The 18,040-nt window shown below is 47.8% G+C and overlaps 2 protein-coding genes across 6 annotated transcripts in view; one reads left to right on the top strand and one right to left on the bottom strand.

Annotated features, from left to right (window-relative positions):
• The window catches only part of LOC101327360 (NACHT, LRR and PYD domains-containing protein 7-like), a 120,962-nt gene that overhangs the window by 59,062 nt on the left and 43,860 nt on the right, over positions 1 to 18,040 (top strand). For 2 of the 5 annotated variants that reach the window (XM_073796167.1, XM_073796166.1), the window contains exon 7: positions 2,204 to 2,676. The exons of 1 other annotated variant lie outside the window; for it this stretch is intronic. In XM_073796167.1, the coding sequence (XP_073652268.1) occupies positions 2,204 to 2,594 (391 nt within the window). In that variant the 3' untranslated portion in view covers positions 2,595 to 2,676. Of the gene's footprint in view, positions 1 to 2,203; positions 2,677 to 16,920; positions 17,074 to 18,040 lie in introns of all 5 variants that reach the window. 2 more of the 5 variants (XM_073796169.1, XM_073796168.1) reach the window with 1 other exon arrangement.
• On the bottom strand, positions 13,347 to 16,834 carry LOC117309199 (leukocyte immunoglobulin-like receptor subfamily A member 6). The gene is given in 8 exon segments (XM_073796189.1): positions 13,347 to 13,683; positions 14,405 to 14,707; positions 14,969 to 15,265; positions 15,497 to 15,799; positions 15,947 to 16,142; positions 16,144 to 16,232; positions 16,414 to 16,449; positions 16,609 to 16,834. Coding segments are annotated over 8 exon segments (1,581 nt in total). The 5' UTR covers positions 16,820 to 16,834; the 3' UTR covers positions 13,347 to 13,537.

The raw sequence follows: 18,040 nt of genomic DNA, 5'->3' as shown, positions 1-18,040 counted from the left end.
TGGCTTCTCTTGTTGCCGAGCACGGGCTCTAGGTGCGCGGCTTCCGTAGTTGTGGCTCACGGGCGTAGTTGCTCCGCGGCATGTGGGATCTTCCTGGACTAGGGCTCGAACCCGCGTCCCCTGCATTGGCAGGCGGATTCCTAACCACTGCACCACCAGGGAAGCCTCCAGGTTCATGTTCTTTTTGACACATCAGAACCCCTGGTAGGAGGTAAAAATTAAGCAGTAAGGCAGGGACAACAGCACCTCTCAGTGTCCCTCCAGCCTGTGCCTGTGGATGGGGGGCAGCGCAGGGGCTCATCTCCTGCCATGTCCGTGCCTTCTCCATGGTCCCTGCTTCCGTGGGGCACGCCTGAGACAGGCTCTATGAACACTGCCCCCTCCTTATGTCACTCCAGCCTAGTGGTGGTACCAGCGTCCTGCCCTTACCTATTGCTGGGTAGCCTCACTTCCCCTGTTTGGTTTCCTAACTTACCCGTCACCTGGATACCTGTATTGGTTCCCTATTGCTGCTGTAGGAAATTGCCACAAACGTGGTGGCTGAAAAGAACACAAATCTATGATTTTGTAGTTTTGGAGTCAGAAGTCTGACACAGGTTTCACTGGGTTAAGATCGAGGTGTCAGCAGGGCTGTGTTCCCTTCTGGAGCTCTAGGGGAGAATCAGTTCCCGTGCCTTTTCCAACTTGGAGAGGCAGCTGGAATTCCTGGTTTCATGACCCTGTCCTCTATCTTCGAAGCCAGCGCTGGTGGGTGGCGGCTTTCTTATGCGCTGTTGCTCTGATGCTCACGCTCCTGCCTCCTTCTTTCTCTTATGTGGACCCTTGTGATGACAGAGCCCACCTGGATAACCCAGGATAGTCTCCCCATCTCAGGGTCAACTGCTTACCAACATTAGTTCCCTATCCAATTTCGTCTCCCTTGGAATGTAACATGACACATTCCTAGATTTGGAGTATTAGGATGTGGGCATCATGGGGTACAATTATTCTGCCCACTCTAGTACCCAAGTTCCTGCATTAAGTACTCTTTTATCTAAAATACTTGGAGCGCTTCCTGTTGTTCTGACTGGACCCTGACTGACACTTCCACCAGGAAACTTTGGGATTAGGAAGATTGGCTCAACGGGTAGCCATTCTGGACAAGAGCTCTCTGACCTGTGACCACGATCTCCAGGGGCTCGCTGGGTGCTGACCACACAGAGGGGAAGTGACTGTAATCACCGTGACATCTGTAGGTCCCTGCATGTGCTGAGGTCACAGGGCCCATGAGGAAGCTGTTCTGAAATATGCCTGGGAGCCCAGGGACGTGGGCTCCATCATCCTTGTACAGGCTGAACCTGTCAAAGCCGAGATGGGGGTCCAGTCTGAAGAGTCACATGCTGTCCTTGAGGAACCATAGGGTTTGGCCAGGCTGACAGGGAGGGCTTGTCCTGACCACCTGGGGGAGAAGGAGGCACAGCTTAGAGAGGAAGATGGGGAGCCCCTTCCCCTCCCTGTGCTCAGAGGTTCCTCCTCCTTCCCACGTCTCTAAGGCTCCTTTCCAAACCAGGGGAACCCATGCCCCATGGAGATTCCTACGCCACAGAGACATGGCATCTCCTACAAGAAGAACATCTGCTGAGAACTTTGAGCAAGTGCCGACTAGCGGACTCTTACTAGATGTTGATAATGTAAAATTAGTTGCATAAGACAAGACAGAGTAGACAATGAATAGAAGAATAACCTGCGTTGAGTGAAATGATGTCAGCTCACACAAGAAACACGTGGCACGGTGAAGCCTACAACACAACCTCCTGGAGTCTCAGGGGCGCGGTATACGGTTCTCCCCCTCTTCTGAAAGCAGGACAGCAGCAGTAGTGCCTGCAGTGCCTGCTCTCATGGAACTGCTGGAGGACTTGAGTTATTGCCTTGTCCTCCGAGGGGCTGTTGCTTCTGGCACTGCTTCCTTCCCTCACTCTAGAGATGACACCGATTCCTCCCAGACACGCCAGGTCTGAGCATCACAGTCTTCTATTGGTGCCCTAGAGCCTGGCTCAGCAGAGGGAAGAAGAGTGTCTAGGAAGGGTTTCTGGACCAGAATTGGGGGCTAGACTTTCCTGGGCCCCCACTGTCTACTTCCCAAGAGACTCACCCTCATATTGTTACGACGTCCCCCCGTCAACCCATCACCCTACCTTCTGTGCTGTATCCCCTCCTATTACAGGAAGGTCTTATTTGAGGTGGATGGCAACCCAAGGTTTGGGGAAGAGACTCACCCCCTTGTGCCCAGATCCTCTGGCTCAAGAAGAACCCTGGAAAGAAAGACTTATGATGGACAGTCCATCTCCTGTAAGACCTGGCCCCCCACTCCTGCTTCCACCTGGCCTGGGAGCCTCGTTGGCTACGACTGTGCTCAGCTGAAGATGAACTCAGCCATCAAGGTCTACCTTGCCCCCATGGAAGCAGGGCTCTCTGCTGTGGAGGACTCAGTGTTCCAGCCCAGTGTGTCCACCAGAGAGTTCCCTGCCTGCCTTCCCTTCCAGGACCCACCAAGACACGCCAGGCTGGCGATGGTGGGCAGCACAGTACTGCTTCTGCTGAACAGAAGGCGGTGACCCAGCAAACCTGAAAAGCACACAGGACGTTATGATGGCGGCCCAACTAATGTCGTGTACAAGTTGACCACGGGACGGACAGGTGACTCACAGAGGCTCTTCTTACCTTAAAAAAGTCAGTGTGGGGGGCCCAGCTGAGGGAGGAATTGGGCTTCCTGGAAGATTTTCGGACTAGAGCTGTCTCTTCAGATCATTTAACAATGGCCGGGCTTGTAACGTAATCTCTGACTCAACCCACCTATGACGACATTGTTAAGTTTACCAGAAATTTATTCTTCAGTATCTAATCTGTTATTACCTTGATACATTGAATTATTTTCTTTTTTCATCTTGGATATGATTTTCATAGAATTTCTTATTTCTTCTTTCCTACGTTTAAGAAAATTCCCAAACATTATATTTTATCTTGAATGCTCAACCATCTTTATGATAGTAAATTTTTTTTATTGAAAATGCCAATTTTATGATTTTTTTTAATTTATGGATTTCCTTATACTGTATCATCGTTTCCCTGTATGTGTGTATTTCCAAGTTCCTTGGACACCTAACAATTTTTAAAAGTTGACGTATGGTTGACTTACAATATTATATTAGTTACAGGTGTATTACACAGTGATTCGATATTTTTATAGATTACACACCATAACAAAGTATTATCAAATATTGACCATATTCCCTGTGCTGTACGTTATATCCCTGTGACTTACTTATTTTATAACTGGTCATTGGTATTTCTTAATCCCTTTCACCTATTTTGCTCCCCGCCACCCCTCTTCTTCCCTCAGGCAACCACTAGTTTGTTCTCTGTATCTGTGAGTCTGATTCTGTTTTGTTATATTTGTTCGTTCGTTTTGATTTTTAGATTCCACACATAAGTGAAAACATATAGTATTTCTCTTTTTCTGTCTGACTTTCTTCACTAAACATAATACCCTGCAGGTCCATCCATGTTCTCTAACGGCAGGATTTTGTTCTCTTTTAAAAATTGAGGTATAGTTGATTGACAATATTATATACATTTCAGGTGTACAACATAGCTGATCCACAATTTTTTAAAGATTAACTCCATTTAGTTTATTGTATGTAGTAGTTTGTGGGCTCTTTGTGAAGACACTGATTAAATTAGAAAATAAAAAATTAAGGGTAAGATTGGAGAGTTCCGCAAAAGCCACCTTCCTGAGTGTATTGTGTACTAAGAACAGATGTGTGGTTTCTTTCCAGAAAACGATGGGTGCTAAAAAAAACGTGTAAGCACGAGGTGATATCCTTAGAGTCTGGGTGAAAATATATCCGGCAGAAATTTTCACGGAGTTAAGAGGTGATAAGTCCTTCCAGGAAGAGATTCTCCTTGTTACTTACATTCCACTAGGTTTGGTCATCTCGTAATATTATGTTAAGTATCATCCCTACCTGTGGGTCTCTTCCATCAGACTGAGCTCTGTGAGAATATGGATTCTGTCTTCACATTGGCGTCATCAATCTAGAACAGCTGTTGTGTTCTACCACGATGGAAGTGTCATGTGTTTGCTGTGTTCCGTGTGGCAGTGAGCAGATACGTGCGGTTTCTGAGCCCTTGAATTTTGGCTAGTGTAGCCGAGGAACTGAATTTTAAAATTTATTTAATTTAATCTAATTTTCATTTAAGTACCCTTGTATGGCTAGTGGCCACCATACTGGATACCTCAAACAGGATATACTTCATCTTTTTTTTTTTCACCTACTTGCATTGCTTTTATTTTTTCATGCAAAGGCATTTTATTTATTTATTTAAACATCTTTATTGGAGTATAATTGCTTTACAGTGGTGTGTTAGTTTCTGCTGTATAACAAAGTGAATCAGCTATACATATACATATGTTCCCATATCTCCTCCCTCTTGCGTCTCCCTCCCACCCTCCCTATCCCACCCCTCTAAGTGGTCACAAAGCACCGAGCTGATCTCCCTGTGCTATGCAGCTGCTTCCCACTAGCTATCTACCTTATGTTTGGTAGTGTGTATATGTCCGTGCCACTCTCTCACTTCATCCCAGCTTCCCCTTCCCCTTTCCTGTGTCAAGTCCATTCTCTAGGTCTGCATCTTTATTCCTGTCCTGCCCCTGTATGCTCACACATACGTATGGAATCTTAAAAAAAAAAAAAAAGGTTCTGAGGCATTTTATTTTAAATATAGCAGTGTATACATGTCAATCCCAAACTCCCAATCTATCCCTCCCCCCACGCTGCCCCCCTGGTAGCCATAAGTTTGTTCTCTAATTCTGTGAGTCTGTTTCTGTTTTGTAAATAAGTTCATTTTATACATCATCTTTGTAAAATTTTACAGAATAGTTGTTGTTGCTGTCGTCGTTTTAACTGAATAGTTTGAAGGATCAACTGGCAGACTTTCTAGATTTGCTTCAGTGGAATTTCAGAAAAAGGATGATAGTGATTTGCTATCCAGTATGTGCGGGTGAGTGCAATAAAATATCCGGAAATGGCTGGATAGTTAGAATAGAACAGCTGGGAGACGACGAAGGGGTTGTGGGATTTTGAAGACCATCCTACATGTCTTGAGACTCCACTGTGAGCCTCAGAGCTGGGGGCCTGGGTTTGAGGAGAAGGAAGAGTGTCCATGGAGGAGCCCCTTTAAGAAGAGGTCCAGGTCCTTGCTTTGTAACACTCTGTGTGCTCAGAGCCTGGGGCCAGGTCGGGTCTCAGCATGGTCTTGGTTTACATCGAGTCCCATGTAGATACTGGACTCAGAGGAGGACGTAGGGCTCAGGGGAATGGGAGTGAATATTGTCTCTGAGAGGGTGTAGCGGTTCATGTGGGCGTGTATCACATCCTGTGTGTCTTCTGCTGTAGGGTCCTGAGAGGAGAAGGGTAAGAATGATGTACTGAGACATGATATCTGAAGGCAGGAGCACTGGATATGTGGAAGGGCTCAAGTTATGGTGAGGGTTGGGGCTGGGAGGATTCACCTCGCCCTTCATCGTTCGGTCTTCCATGGGCTCTGGGTCCACAGTGGCAGCATCTGCAAATGGAAGAGAGTCAAGGCTTTTGGGGGTATTCTTCCAGATCCCCACATCTTTGACAGGGACACCAAAGCCAGAAAAAGGTAGTGGTGTACCCGAGGTTGCTCAGCCTGTCTTCCCCAATAAGTCAAAAAAACATCCACATACAGCCCCAGGCGTACACTGACTCTCTGGATCCTGTACAAGCCCATGGGTCCCATCCTACATCTTCTGTTATAGACCATTCTCTTCTGCAAGTTAGCAGATTCCCCAGCACCGAGGAGTGTACAGGGGAGAAGGAGGGATGGTTGTAGGTTGAAGGAAAAGGGGGGATCCATGGGTCTCTGGAATATGTTCCATCAAGGATCTCAACAACAAAAATCACAGTTTAACCTACAGGAAATGAAAACGCAATAATAAATTTATTTATTTATTTATTTATTTATTTATTTATTTATTTATTTATGGCTTCGTTGCTGCTCACGGGCTTTCTCTAGTTGTGGCGAGCGGGGGCTACTCTTCGTTGTGGTGCGCTGGCTTCTCATTGCAGTGGCTTCTTTTGTTGCGGAGCACGGCCTCTGGGCGTGCGAGCTCAGTAGTTGTGGCTCCCGGGCTCTAGAGCACAGGCTCAGTAGTTGTGGCACACGGGCTTCAGCAGTTGTGGCTTGTGGGCTCTAGAGCGCAGGCTCAGTAGTTGTGGTGCACGGGCTTAGTTGCTCCATGGCATGTGGGACCTTCCTGGACCAGGGCTCAGACCGATGTCTCCTACATTGGCAGGTGGATTCTTAACCACTGCGCCACCAGGGGAGTCCCGATGTATCATATTTTCTTTATCCATTCATCTGTTGATGGGCACTTAGGTTGTTTCCATGTCTTGTTTATCATAAATAATGCTGCGATGAACACGGGGGTGCATATATCTTTTCAAACTAGTGTTTTTCTATTCCATCGATAAATGCCCAGAAGTGGAATACCTAGAGCATATGGTAGTTCTATTTTTAATTTTACAAGGGGCCTCCATACTGGCTTCCACAGTGGCGGCACCGGTTTACATTCCCACCAACAGTATATGAAGAATAGCTTTTCCCCACGTCCTCACCAACACTTTTTATTTCTTGCCTTTTTGATAATAGCCGTTCCACCAGGGCCGAGGTCTCATAGTGGTTTGGACTTGCATTTCCCTAATAATTAGTGATGTTGAACATGTTTTCAACATGCCCGTTGGCCTTCTGTATGTCTTCTTTGAAACACTGTCTCTTCCCTTCCTCTGCTCATTTTAAAATCAGGTTGGTTGTATTTTTGTTGTTGAGTCGTATGAGTTTTTTAAATATATTTTTGTTATTAACCCCTTGTTAGATACATGATTGGAAACTCTCTCTTCCCATTCCATAGGTTGTCTTTTCATTTTGTCGGTTGTTTCCTTCACCGTGCAAAAGATTTTAGATCGATGTAATCCCATTTGTTTATTTTTGCCTTTATTTCCTTGCCTGAGGAGACAGATCTAGAAAGATATTGTTAACATCAGTGTCAAAGAGCGTACTCTGTTTTCTTCTAAGAGTTTAAAGTTTCTAGCCTTACATTCAAGTCTTTAATGGATTTTGAGTTGACTTTTGTGTGTGGTATGAGATAGTGGTCTATTTTTATTTTTATTTTTGGTGTGGCTGTCCAGTTTTCCCAACACCATTTATTTATTTGTTTGTTTGTTTATTACTTTTTGTCCGTGCCACGCGGCATGTGTGATCTTAGTTCCCTGACCAGGGATTGAACCCGCGCCTCCTGCATTGGAAGCACGGGGTCCTAACCACCGGACCGCCAGGGAAGTCCCCAACACCATCTACTGAAGAAACTATTCCTTCTCTATTGTATGTTCTTTGCTCCTTTGTTGTAAATTAATTGCTCATATATGTGTGAGTTTATTTCTGGGCTCTCAATTCTGTTCTTTGAGCTACTTATCTGATTTTCTGCCACTGTGATACAGTTTAGATTTCTATGGTTTGTGATGATAGTTTGAAATCAGGGAGTGTGATACCTCCAGCTTTGTGCTTTTTTCTTAAGCTTGCTTTAGCTCTTTGTGGTCTTTTCTGGTTCCATGGGAATTTTAGAATTTTTTTCTGTCCTATTTCTATGGAAAACGTGCTTCAGATTTTGATAGGGGTTACACTGAATCTGTAGATTGCTTTAGGTCATATGAACATTTTAACAATGTTATATTCTTCAACACCTAAGCACAGAATAGCTTGCCATTTATTTGTGTCTTCAGTTTCTTTCAACAGTGTCTCATAATTTTCAATGTACAGGTCTCTGAGACCTCTTTAGTTAAATTGACTCCTAGGTATTTTATTATTTTTATTGCAATGGTAAATGAGATTGTTTTCTTAATTTCTCTTTCTGCTAGCTCATTTTTAGTGAATAAAAGTGCAACAGGTTTTTGTATATTGATTTTGTATCCTGCAACTTTACTATATTTGTTTATAATTTTTGTTGGAGTTTGCAGGGTTTTCTACATATAAAATCAAGTCAACCAGAAATAGTGACAGTTTTGCTTCTTTCTGTCAAATTTGGATGGCTTTTATTTCATTGTCTTGCCTAATTGTTTTGTCTAGGACTTCCAATACTGTGTTGAAGAAGAGTGGTGAGAATGGGCACTCTTGTCTTATTCCTGATTTTACAGGGTTCGCTTTCAGTTTTTCACCATTGAGTATGATGTTACCTGTGGGCTTGTCATTATGGCCTGTATTGTGTTGCGGTAGGTTCCTTCTATACCCACTTGAGTGAGAGTTTCTGTCATAAATGGGTGTTGAATCTTGTCAAATGTTTTTTTCTATATCTATTGAGATGATCATATAGTTTTTGTCCTTCATTTTGTGAATGTGGTGTATCCCATTGGTTGGATTATGGATGTTAAACCATCCTTGCATCCTTGGAATGAATCTCACTGGATCATGATGTAAAGTCCTTTAGTGTAACATTATACTGAAGGGTGAAGAGCTGAATTCATTTCCTCTAAGATCTGGAACAAGAGAAGATGCTCCCTTTCCCCATTTTTATTCAACATAGTAGTAGAAGTCCTAGCCACAGCAATTAGTCAAGGAAAAGAAATAAAACGCATCCAAACTGAACATGAAGAAGTAACTATTTGCAGATGGCATGATACTATACATAGAAAGCTCTAATTACTCCACCAAAACCTATTAAAACTAATGAATGAATTCAGTAAAGTTGTAATAAAGTATACCAAACTAATATACAGAAATCTTCCGCTTTTCTATACATTAAAAATGAACTATCAGAAAGAATATCAAGAAAGCAATCCTGTTTAGAATTACTTCAAAAAGAATCAGATACCTGGGAATAAACTTAACCGAGGAGGTGAAAAAGCTGTGTTCTTAAATCTATAAGGCGTTAAGAAAGCAGTATGTTTTTGGATATGTCTCCTTAGGCAAGGGCAACAAAAGCAAAAATAAACAACACGAAAGAACAAACAAAACGAAACAGAAACAGACTCATAGGTACAGAGAACAAACTGGTGGTTGCCATAGGGGAGTGTGGGAGGGGGGAAGGATGAAATACGTAAAGGGGATTAAGAGGTACAAACTTCCAGCTGTAGAAGAAATAAGTCATGGGGATGTAATGTACACATAAGGAATATAGTCAATAATACTGTAACAACTTTGTGTGGTGACAGATTGTAACTGGTTTTATTGTGGTGATCATTTCATAATGTTTAAAAATATCAAATCACTATGTTGTACACCTGAAACTAGTATAATATTGTATGTTAATTATAAAGCAATAAGAAAGAAATTCAGTGAGAAATTACCCGTTTTCCAGAAGACCCTGTGGCTTCCATCTTGAACTAAAGCTTCCAGCATCACCATACAGGTCACCACCCTAATGAATTACATGGAAACCGTTTCCTTCTTTTATGGTAGGGTCAAGATGAGTTATGCCTCCCTAAGTTGTAAATCTTGTCTCCTCTTGAACATTATGTATGTAGTGGAGTAATATTACAGTCATGCTTCTTAACATTTTCTTTTATTTATTTAATTCCATGTTTCAAAATGGATCTTTATTCTGTCTGTAGTTTCAGTTTGTGAATTTTTACTGCCCTATAATATTCCATTGCATATATATAAACCACAAATTTTTAAAAATTAACAAAAAGAGTTATTGAAGTATAGTTGCTTTACAGTATGTCAATTTCTGCTGTACAGCAAAGTGATTCAGTTATACCTATATATATTCTTTTCCATTATGGTTTATCACAGGATATTGAATATAGTTTCCTGTGCTATACAGTAGGACCTTGTCGTTTATCCATCTTATATATAAATAGTTTGTATCTGCTAATCCCAAACTCCCAATACCTCCCTCCCCATTGGCAACCGCAAGTCTGTTCTCTATGTCTGTGAGTCTGTTACTGTTTCATAGATATGTTCATTTGTGTTGTATTTATTTATTTATGTGGCTGCACCTGGCCTTAGTTGTGGCACATGGGATCTTCACTGCCGCGTGCGGGATCCTTTTTGAGGCATGCAGGATGTTTAGTTGTGGCATGCGAACTCTTAGTTGCAGCATGTGGGATCTAGTTCCCTGATCAGGGTTCAGACCTGGGCCCCCTGCATTGGGTGCATGGAGTCTTAGCCACTGGACCACTAGGAAAGTCCCTTGTGTCATTTTTTAGATTGCACATGTAAGTGATATCATATGGTATTTGTCTTTCTCTTTCTGTCTTACTTCACTTAGTATGATCATCTCTAGGTCCATCCACGTTGCTGCAAGTGGCATTATTTCATTTTTTTTCTTTCAATTTTTGTTTTTTTTAAAGAAGATGTTGGGGGTAGGAGTTTATTAATTAATTAATTTTTGCTGTGTTGGGTCTTCGTTTCTGTGCGAGGGTTTTCTCTAGTTGTGGCAAGCGGGGGCCACTCTTCATCGCGGTGCGCGGGCCTCTCACTATCGCAGCCTCTCTTGTTGCGGAGCACAGGCTCCAGACGCGCAGGCTCAGTAGTTGTGGCTCACGGGCCTAGTCGCTCCGCGGCACGTGGGATCCTCCCAGACCAGGGCTCGAACCCGTGTCCCCTGCATTAGCAGGCAGATTCTCAACCACTGTGCCACCAGGGAAGCCCTCAATTTTTTAAATAGATCTTTATGGGAATATAATTGCTTCACTAATTACTGTGTTAGTTTCTGTTGCACAACAAAACGAATCAGCCATATGCATACACACGTCCCCATATCCCCTCCCTCCCATCCTCCCTTTCCCACCCTTTTCCATTTTTTTTATGTCTGAGTAGTATTCCATTGTGTGTGTGTGTGCGTGCGTGTGTGTGCGCGTGCGCGTGTGTGCGCGTGTGTGTATATATGTATACACACACACACAACATCTTCTTTATCCATTCATCTGTCAGTGGACGTTTAGGTTGTTTCCATGTCTTGACTATTGTAAATAGTGATGCTGTGAATATAGGTGTACACGTATCTTTTCGAATTACAGCTTGTCTGGATATATGCCCAGGAGTGGCATTGCTGGATCATCTGGCAACTTTATTTTTAGTTTTTTGAGGAACCTCCATACTGTTCTCCATAGTGGCTGCACCAATTTGCATTCCCACCAACAGTGCAGGAGGGTCCCCTTTTCTCCACACCCTCTTCAGCATCTATTGTTTGTAGACTTTTTAATGGTGGCCATTCCGACCGGTGTGAGGTGGTACCTCATGGTAGTTTTGATTTGCATTTCTCTACTAGTTAGCGGTGTTGGTTATCTTTTCATGTGCCATCTGTATGTCTTCTTTTAAACCACAAATATTAATTGTGCCATTGATGTCTGTGGTTTTTGTCTAAAATGAGTGACACCTCTGCCAACATCCTCATGAATGTGCTGAGTCCAAGCTCATACTGCTCGCCATGGGACAGAGAGATGAGATGTTGGGGCAACGAATAGTGACTTTATTCAGAAAGCCAGCAGACCTAGAAGGTGGTGGACTGATGCCCCAAAGAACCTTCTTACCCGAGTTAGATGGGGTTTTTGTGTGTGTGGGGGGTCAGACAGTGTTTATTAAATGTAAAGTAGCCCTTGCCCCATGGGGAAGAAAATTCCAGGGAGAACAGAGATAATACAGATTAAACACCCACCTGTGCATTTACACACACACACACACACACACACACACACAAAGCGGAGGACGTGTGGCTGGTTGTTGCACACTTTTTGATGCTGGAATCCTTTGTTCTTGCAGCTGTCCATGTAGCTCTGGTCATCATGTTCCTTTAAACCTCCAACAAGAAAAGGTTACTCTCTGTTCTGCAACTTTTTATCTCTGTATGTATGAAGTGTTATAACTTTAAAGGTCAGAATCTTGAGAATGGGCTATTCTGTATATTTCAAGCTATAGGCAACGTTCTTTTGCAAAGGTGCATGACTGAGCACAGGCAACAGAGCACAAGGGTTGGAGCTAAAGGAATAGGTCCAATATGGAGTCAGGTTTGTTCTTCTCTGTTACAAACATATCATATGCATACGCACACACTTTCCTCTAGGGTACACAGTTAGGGGCTAGAGACGTGTGTCTCTTCCTTTTAATGGATAATTGTTATCTACTTTCCTCATTGACTGGTAACACTTTGAACTCTCACCAGTTACATATTGGGATTCTAGGCACTCTATTTTTTCCCACAATTAACATTGCCGTTGTTTTCTATTTACCTTTAATGTGGATGTAATATAATTTTGGCATCATGCTTTCACTATCACTGTGGCATGACATTGAGGTGGAAATTACCATAGATTTTAAACTTTCTTTTTTAAATTAATTAATTCATTAATTATTTGTTTTTGGCTGTGTTGGGTCCTTGTTGCTGCGCCCGGGCTTTCTCTAGTTGCAGCGAGCGGGGGCTACTCTTTGTTTGCGGTGGCTTCTCTTGTTGTGGAGCACGGGCTCGTGGCACGCGGGCTTCAGTAGTTGTGGCATGTGGGCTCAGTAGTTGTGGCTTGCAGGCTCTAGAGCGCAGGCTCAGTAGTTCTGGCGCACGGGCATAGTTGCTCTGCGGCACGTGGATCTTCCCGGACCAGGGCTCAAACCCGCGTCCCCTGCATTGGCAGGCGGATTCTTAACCACTGCGCCACCAGGGAAACCCTAAATTTTAAAATAGAAGACGACCTGTGTGTACACTGAGATCATCAGTGAGTGTGCTGCAGCTGGTTTATACTCGAACATTCCAGCTCTGCATACAGTGCATTCCCACTGGCACCGTGCAGTTGGCCAAAAGAGAGTATTTACACCAAAGAAACAGACGATTGCCACAGTTAGGGCTTTTGAAAAAGTGATACATTTCTAGAGCCATTTTCGCAGCACACCCACTGGCTGTCACTTCAAGCACCATTGTGCTCATTCAAACACCTCGTGTTTCTGGAGAAACTGTACTAGGTGTTGTCTCATGAGGAGAGAATAGATTGATGGGTCCAGGAAAAGTTTTAGGGAATAGTTTTAGATTTACCTGTTCCAAACTGGAGACTGTTTTCACCCACTTATTCAGTTATTAAAACAGAGTCTGTGTTATGGGATGAACGAATAAGGGTCAATGACACACATTAGCGAATGTGGAAATTAAAACTAAAGCAACATGTGTTTCATGATAAGTGAAACAGAACATGAATATGTATAAAGGTAAGGACCCAAACCTGCCGTGTGGGATGTGCCTCACGTCACAGGGGTGAGGGGACGGGGCAGTCAGGGAGAGTCATCGCTGGTGGGGAGGGAAGGCACCATGGTTATCCGAGGCCCAGTCCTCCACAGGGACTCCCGGGCCTTCTCCTGCACCCACACCATGTCTCTCCCTCCCTGGTCAGACAGTTCACACAACACGTGCTGCAGATTCTCTTCCAGAACCTCCTGGCACATAAGGTCGTGACAGGGCTCCACCACTCGGACGGTGCACGGTCCCCTCTCGTGTTCAGCTCCTGGCTGCTTCTTGGGCTCCTCCGTGGCCGTGTTGAGCCTGAAAGAGCAGAATCCCGAGCCCCAGCAGGACGGAGCCGGCCATGCCCATCCGGATGAGGTTCTCCACTGTGTAGTCTTGCGGGTGTGAGGGTAGGAATTCTGGACGAGAGATCACACGGTCAGAGCAGATCCCAGTCACCCTAGACTCCAGGATGTCCACCCAGGGAACCTGCCTCTCCTTGACAGGACATGACCCTCGGAGCCCAGCCCCATATCTGAGTGATTTCATCACTCGTGGGATCTGACTGGTTTTGTGGCGGGTGGATGGTGTCAGCTGCTCATGAGAATCGTAAAGTGAGGTTGTGAGTGAGGAGTTGGGGAGACACGAGCCCTTCTCCTGGGTTCTGTGTCGTCACTGCCTCCAATTCTCATATTACAGCTTCTACACAGTTCCTTAATGAACCCTTCCTCTAATATGCCAGGTTCCCTCTGCTCTCCTCATTGGGTTCTCTCAGCCTCCATGTGTTCTTTGAATTCAGAACCTGCTTTGGAATCACTTTGGAACAGAGTTGGCTGTGCCCCCGGTGCTCAGGATCAGTGAGAAAAGTGGTCTCTTAAGACAGAAATAATTGAGTGCTGTGTGTTCTGTGTTCAGTCTGAGATTGAACCCTATAATCTTACTCTCCTACTTCTGGGAGTTCCCACTGATTCAACAGCTGAGGACCCAGGATCCAATGATGAGACTTTGGCGTCAGGGGCCATTGAATGTCCTCCTCTCTGGAGGCCCACTGTGTCCCCTCATTCATTACTACCTCAGACATTTCTGGGGACAGAGCCCTGAGCTGACTGAGTCAGAGAGGACAGGGTCAGGGTCCCTCACCTGAGACCGCGAGCTCCAGGGGGGCACTGGCGTGTGACAGCAGGTAGGGGTTACTGCTGAGTGAGCTGTAGCACCTGTAGGTCCCATTGTGGGCTGAGGTCACGGGACTCATGGAGAATTCGGCCTGGAAATGCCCACCTCGGTACTTTGATCTAAGACGCAGTGGGGGCCAGGCTGCCCCCTCCTTGGACAGAAGGAAAGTTTCCTTTCTGCTCCCTGACTGACACAGCAGGGTCACGTTCTCTCCTGAGGCCACCACGGGGCCCGGCTGCACCGACAGGGAGGGCGTGTCAGGGAACGACCCTAGAGAGAGGAAGGGGGGTGAGGGGCTGCCCGCCCCCTGGTTCTGAACTGCGACTCAGCTGGGCCTCCCTGAGGCCCCTCATCTCTGTCTGTCTCTGTTTTCTCCGAGTCTCTCCCTCTCCCTGCCCACCCCCGTCTCTCTCTGTCTCCCTCCCTTTCTCCCTGGGGACCCCTCACACCTGGTCCCAGCATCACCAGCTGGGGCTCCCCCGGCAGGGCCTGTGCAGAGTCTCGTCCCTGACTGACCCGCTGGCTCCTCACCTGCCACCAGGATGTCCAGGGGGTCACTGGGGGCCGACCACTCGGAGGAGAGGTTGTGTCCACCGTAGCATCTGTACCGGCCCGCGTGGGTGATGGTCACCGGGCCCAGGGGGAAGCCGGCCTGAGAGAGCCCAGCCTGGGGCTGCCAGCCAGGGCGCTGGGGGAGGGCCTGTATCCCCTCCTGGGACAGAGCGAATCTGTCATAGCTGACGTGAGAGCGACACTGGAGGGTCAAGCTCTGTCCGTAGGCCACGACAGGGCCCTGCGGGGTCAGGAGGGAGGGCTTCCCAGACACACCTGGGGGAAGACCAGCCCTGGGCTGTAGGGGCTGGTTCCTCCCATGAAGCCCCTTCTCCCGTCCTGGTCCCCAGGCCGCACTGTCTGTCGCTCACACTCTGTGTCTCTGTCCTGTGTGCCCTGCTCCCCCCTCACCCCACCCTCTCATCTGGGACAATCCTGGGAGAAAAGCATCTAATAATCTGTCTCGTGCCTCAAGAAGTACGTGAGGCCAGGGTGGGACCTCCTCACCTGGGACCAGGAGCTCCAGGGGGTCACTGGGGGCCGACCACACCTGGGGGGTGTCCCTGTAAAAGCCGTGGCATCTGAACATCCACCTGTGGCTGGGGGTCACGCGACCCACGGGGAGCAGGGCCTGGGTCTGCCCATGGGGGCCTCGCTGTGCATCCAGGGTCCAGGAGGACTTGGGTTCTCCTTCCTTAGTCAGAATGAACCCGTCCAGTCCCTCCCATGAGCCACACTGGAGGGTCACGTTCCCTCCCGAGGTCACCACAGGGCTCGGCAGGGCTGAGAGGGTGGGTTTGCTGTGGGCCCCTAGGAGAGAAGGAGGGAGATTGTGAAATGGTGCTCACATGCCCCTTTCCTCCTCCAGGGCTGGGCTGTGAGAGGGACACACCCCTGAGAGCAGACCCCCTTCCTGAGGGCAGAGCCCGAGGCTGGGACCCCCGAGTGTCCTCTCACCTGTCACCACCAGCTCCAGGGGGCCACTGCTCTCTGACCAGCCAGTGGGGCTGCGATAGTGACAGTGATATCTCCCTGCATAGTCCTCTGTCATGTATGAGATGGAGAAATTGCCCTTGTTCCCGGGCGCCAGTGAGGGCCGTCTGTCCCAGGGAGGTGAGCTTCCCTCTTTATCCAAACGGAACATCTGGGCCCCCCCGGGTCCCCTGACACCAGATGGTCACGGGGCTCCCCCAGGGGATCACAGAGCCTGGCTCAGCCCAGATGGTGGGTTTGGGGAGGGTTCCTGGAAGGACATCAGAGGCTGGGTCACAAGACATCCTCACCCCCAGGTCCCCGGCTCTCAGCCCCCAACCTCCCGGACTCCCCCTCCTTCAGCCCAGAACTGCTGTTCCCCACCCCATTGCCTGGGGTGGCCCCTGTCCCCATGATCAGTAGGGAGGTGGGACACCTGGGGACAGACTCACCTGCCTGCACCTGGGTCCTCAGGCTCACACTCAGCCCTGGAAGAGAGACCCCTGTGAGAGGTTCGCCCTGAATCCTGAGCAGCGCCTCTCCTACCCGTGAGCCTCCTGAGTCCTGGGGTCTCCTGACAGAGCAGCCTGGCTGTGGGGATGGGTCCCTCGCTGGCTGGGGCTTCCCCTCCCCCTCCTCCATCTCACCAAGGCAGAGCAGGGCCGTGAGGCTGGGGGTCATGGCGTCTCGTCCCTGTGGTCCAGGCGGTGCAGATGGAGGAGACCACGGTGCCCTCAGGACGGAGACCCGAGGGTGTGTCCACTGGGAGGCTAGTCCTCCCCTTCCCGGGGCTGTCACGTCAGCAGCCCCACAGGAAGGGGAACTGCCCCTCCCCAGGAGGCTGGCTCTCATTCCCATGACAGACCCGGTGTCTTCCTGAGACGCCCCTTCCAAGTGAGCGTGACCCGAGCACGTCTTTCCCTCTCAGAGTCTTCACGTTTTATCTCCTTCGTCCTTAGCCGGTCCATCAGCAGGTCCCTGTGGGGTCCTCTCCATGGACAGGGGTCACCCAGGCCCTGGCGATGCTTCAGGGAGGTTGCAGGTTCCTGCTGCACCGCAGAGCTCAGTTCAGCAGAGACAAACGTTTAACATCTGCCTACAGCTCCGTGGAGGTCAGTGTGGCAATGAGCACAGAGAAGTTCGGGGAAATAAGGAAGGATACATGCCTGCTCCCCTGGCCCCAGAGTGTGGGTTTGCTTTCTGTCTCAGCCCCCTTCAGGGACTTCTCCCTTTTTCTTGAAACAGCGTCCACCCCACCTCCCTGGGAACAAGCCCCTGAGTCGTTCCTGCCTGCTCGGTGGCCCTTGATCCTTGGACGGGGCTCTCCCCGTCCTGTCGTCCTGCCTGGAAGCTGAGGGGACCTTGATTTGAGTTAGAGGTCTCCCTTTGAAGGAAAACGTCTCTATTTAAATCTGTCCCCACTGCTCTTGTAACCGTGAGGGCAGTGCCCTTTCTGAGCCTGAGTTTCCTCCTCTGCATGTTGTCGCGAGCCCCACTCCTCAGCGTGGCTGTGAGCTCAATGGTGTCAGGTTCATTGCAGGATCACCACTGTTAATTTCCAGAGCAGGTGACAACAGCAGTGGGTGGGACATGAGAGGATCCTGGGCTCAGACTCCACGGCAAAGTGGGTGATTGTGGTGCCCACCTAAGAGCCCTCTTCTGCTCCTAACACTGAGAAATGCTATTTTGAATATTTCTGAAACACGTACCCACAGACACATGCAGAAAAAGAGAAAGAAAGTTCCCCAAATGGAGAGGGAAGCAGACCAAAGAAGAGGGAACTAGGCTGAGTGGCCCCCGCTGACCGGGATCATCAAGGGGGTCATAGGGAGGAGGTTCCCACCTGTGTGGACAGAGAGAGGGACCCAGGTCCTCACAGGCAGGGAGGGGTCAGGGCTCCAGGTGGAGGTTGAAGCTGCGGCCCCACTTCCCCGCCTTTCTGGACGGGCACTGGGATAGCTCTGCTCACTGCCCCAAGCCCGTGGTCAGCATTGAGCCACCTCCCCTGTGTGGCATGAAACAGACTCAGTCCACGATTGTCAGCCCTGGGCATCCACCATCGTGAGAGTGTGAGGGTCC

The sequence above is a fragment of the Tursiops truncatus genome, chromosome 19 (assembly GCF_011762595.2).
Source record: "Tursiops truncatus isolate mTurTru1 chromosome 19, mTurTru1.mat.Y, whole genome shotgun sequence".
In the NCBI taxonomy this organism is placed as follows: domain Eukaryota; kingdom Metazoa; phylum Chordata; class Mammalia; order Artiodactyla; family Delphinidae; genus Tursiops; species Tursiops truncatus.
This window is presented reverse-complemented; position numbering and strand designations above follow the sequence as displayed.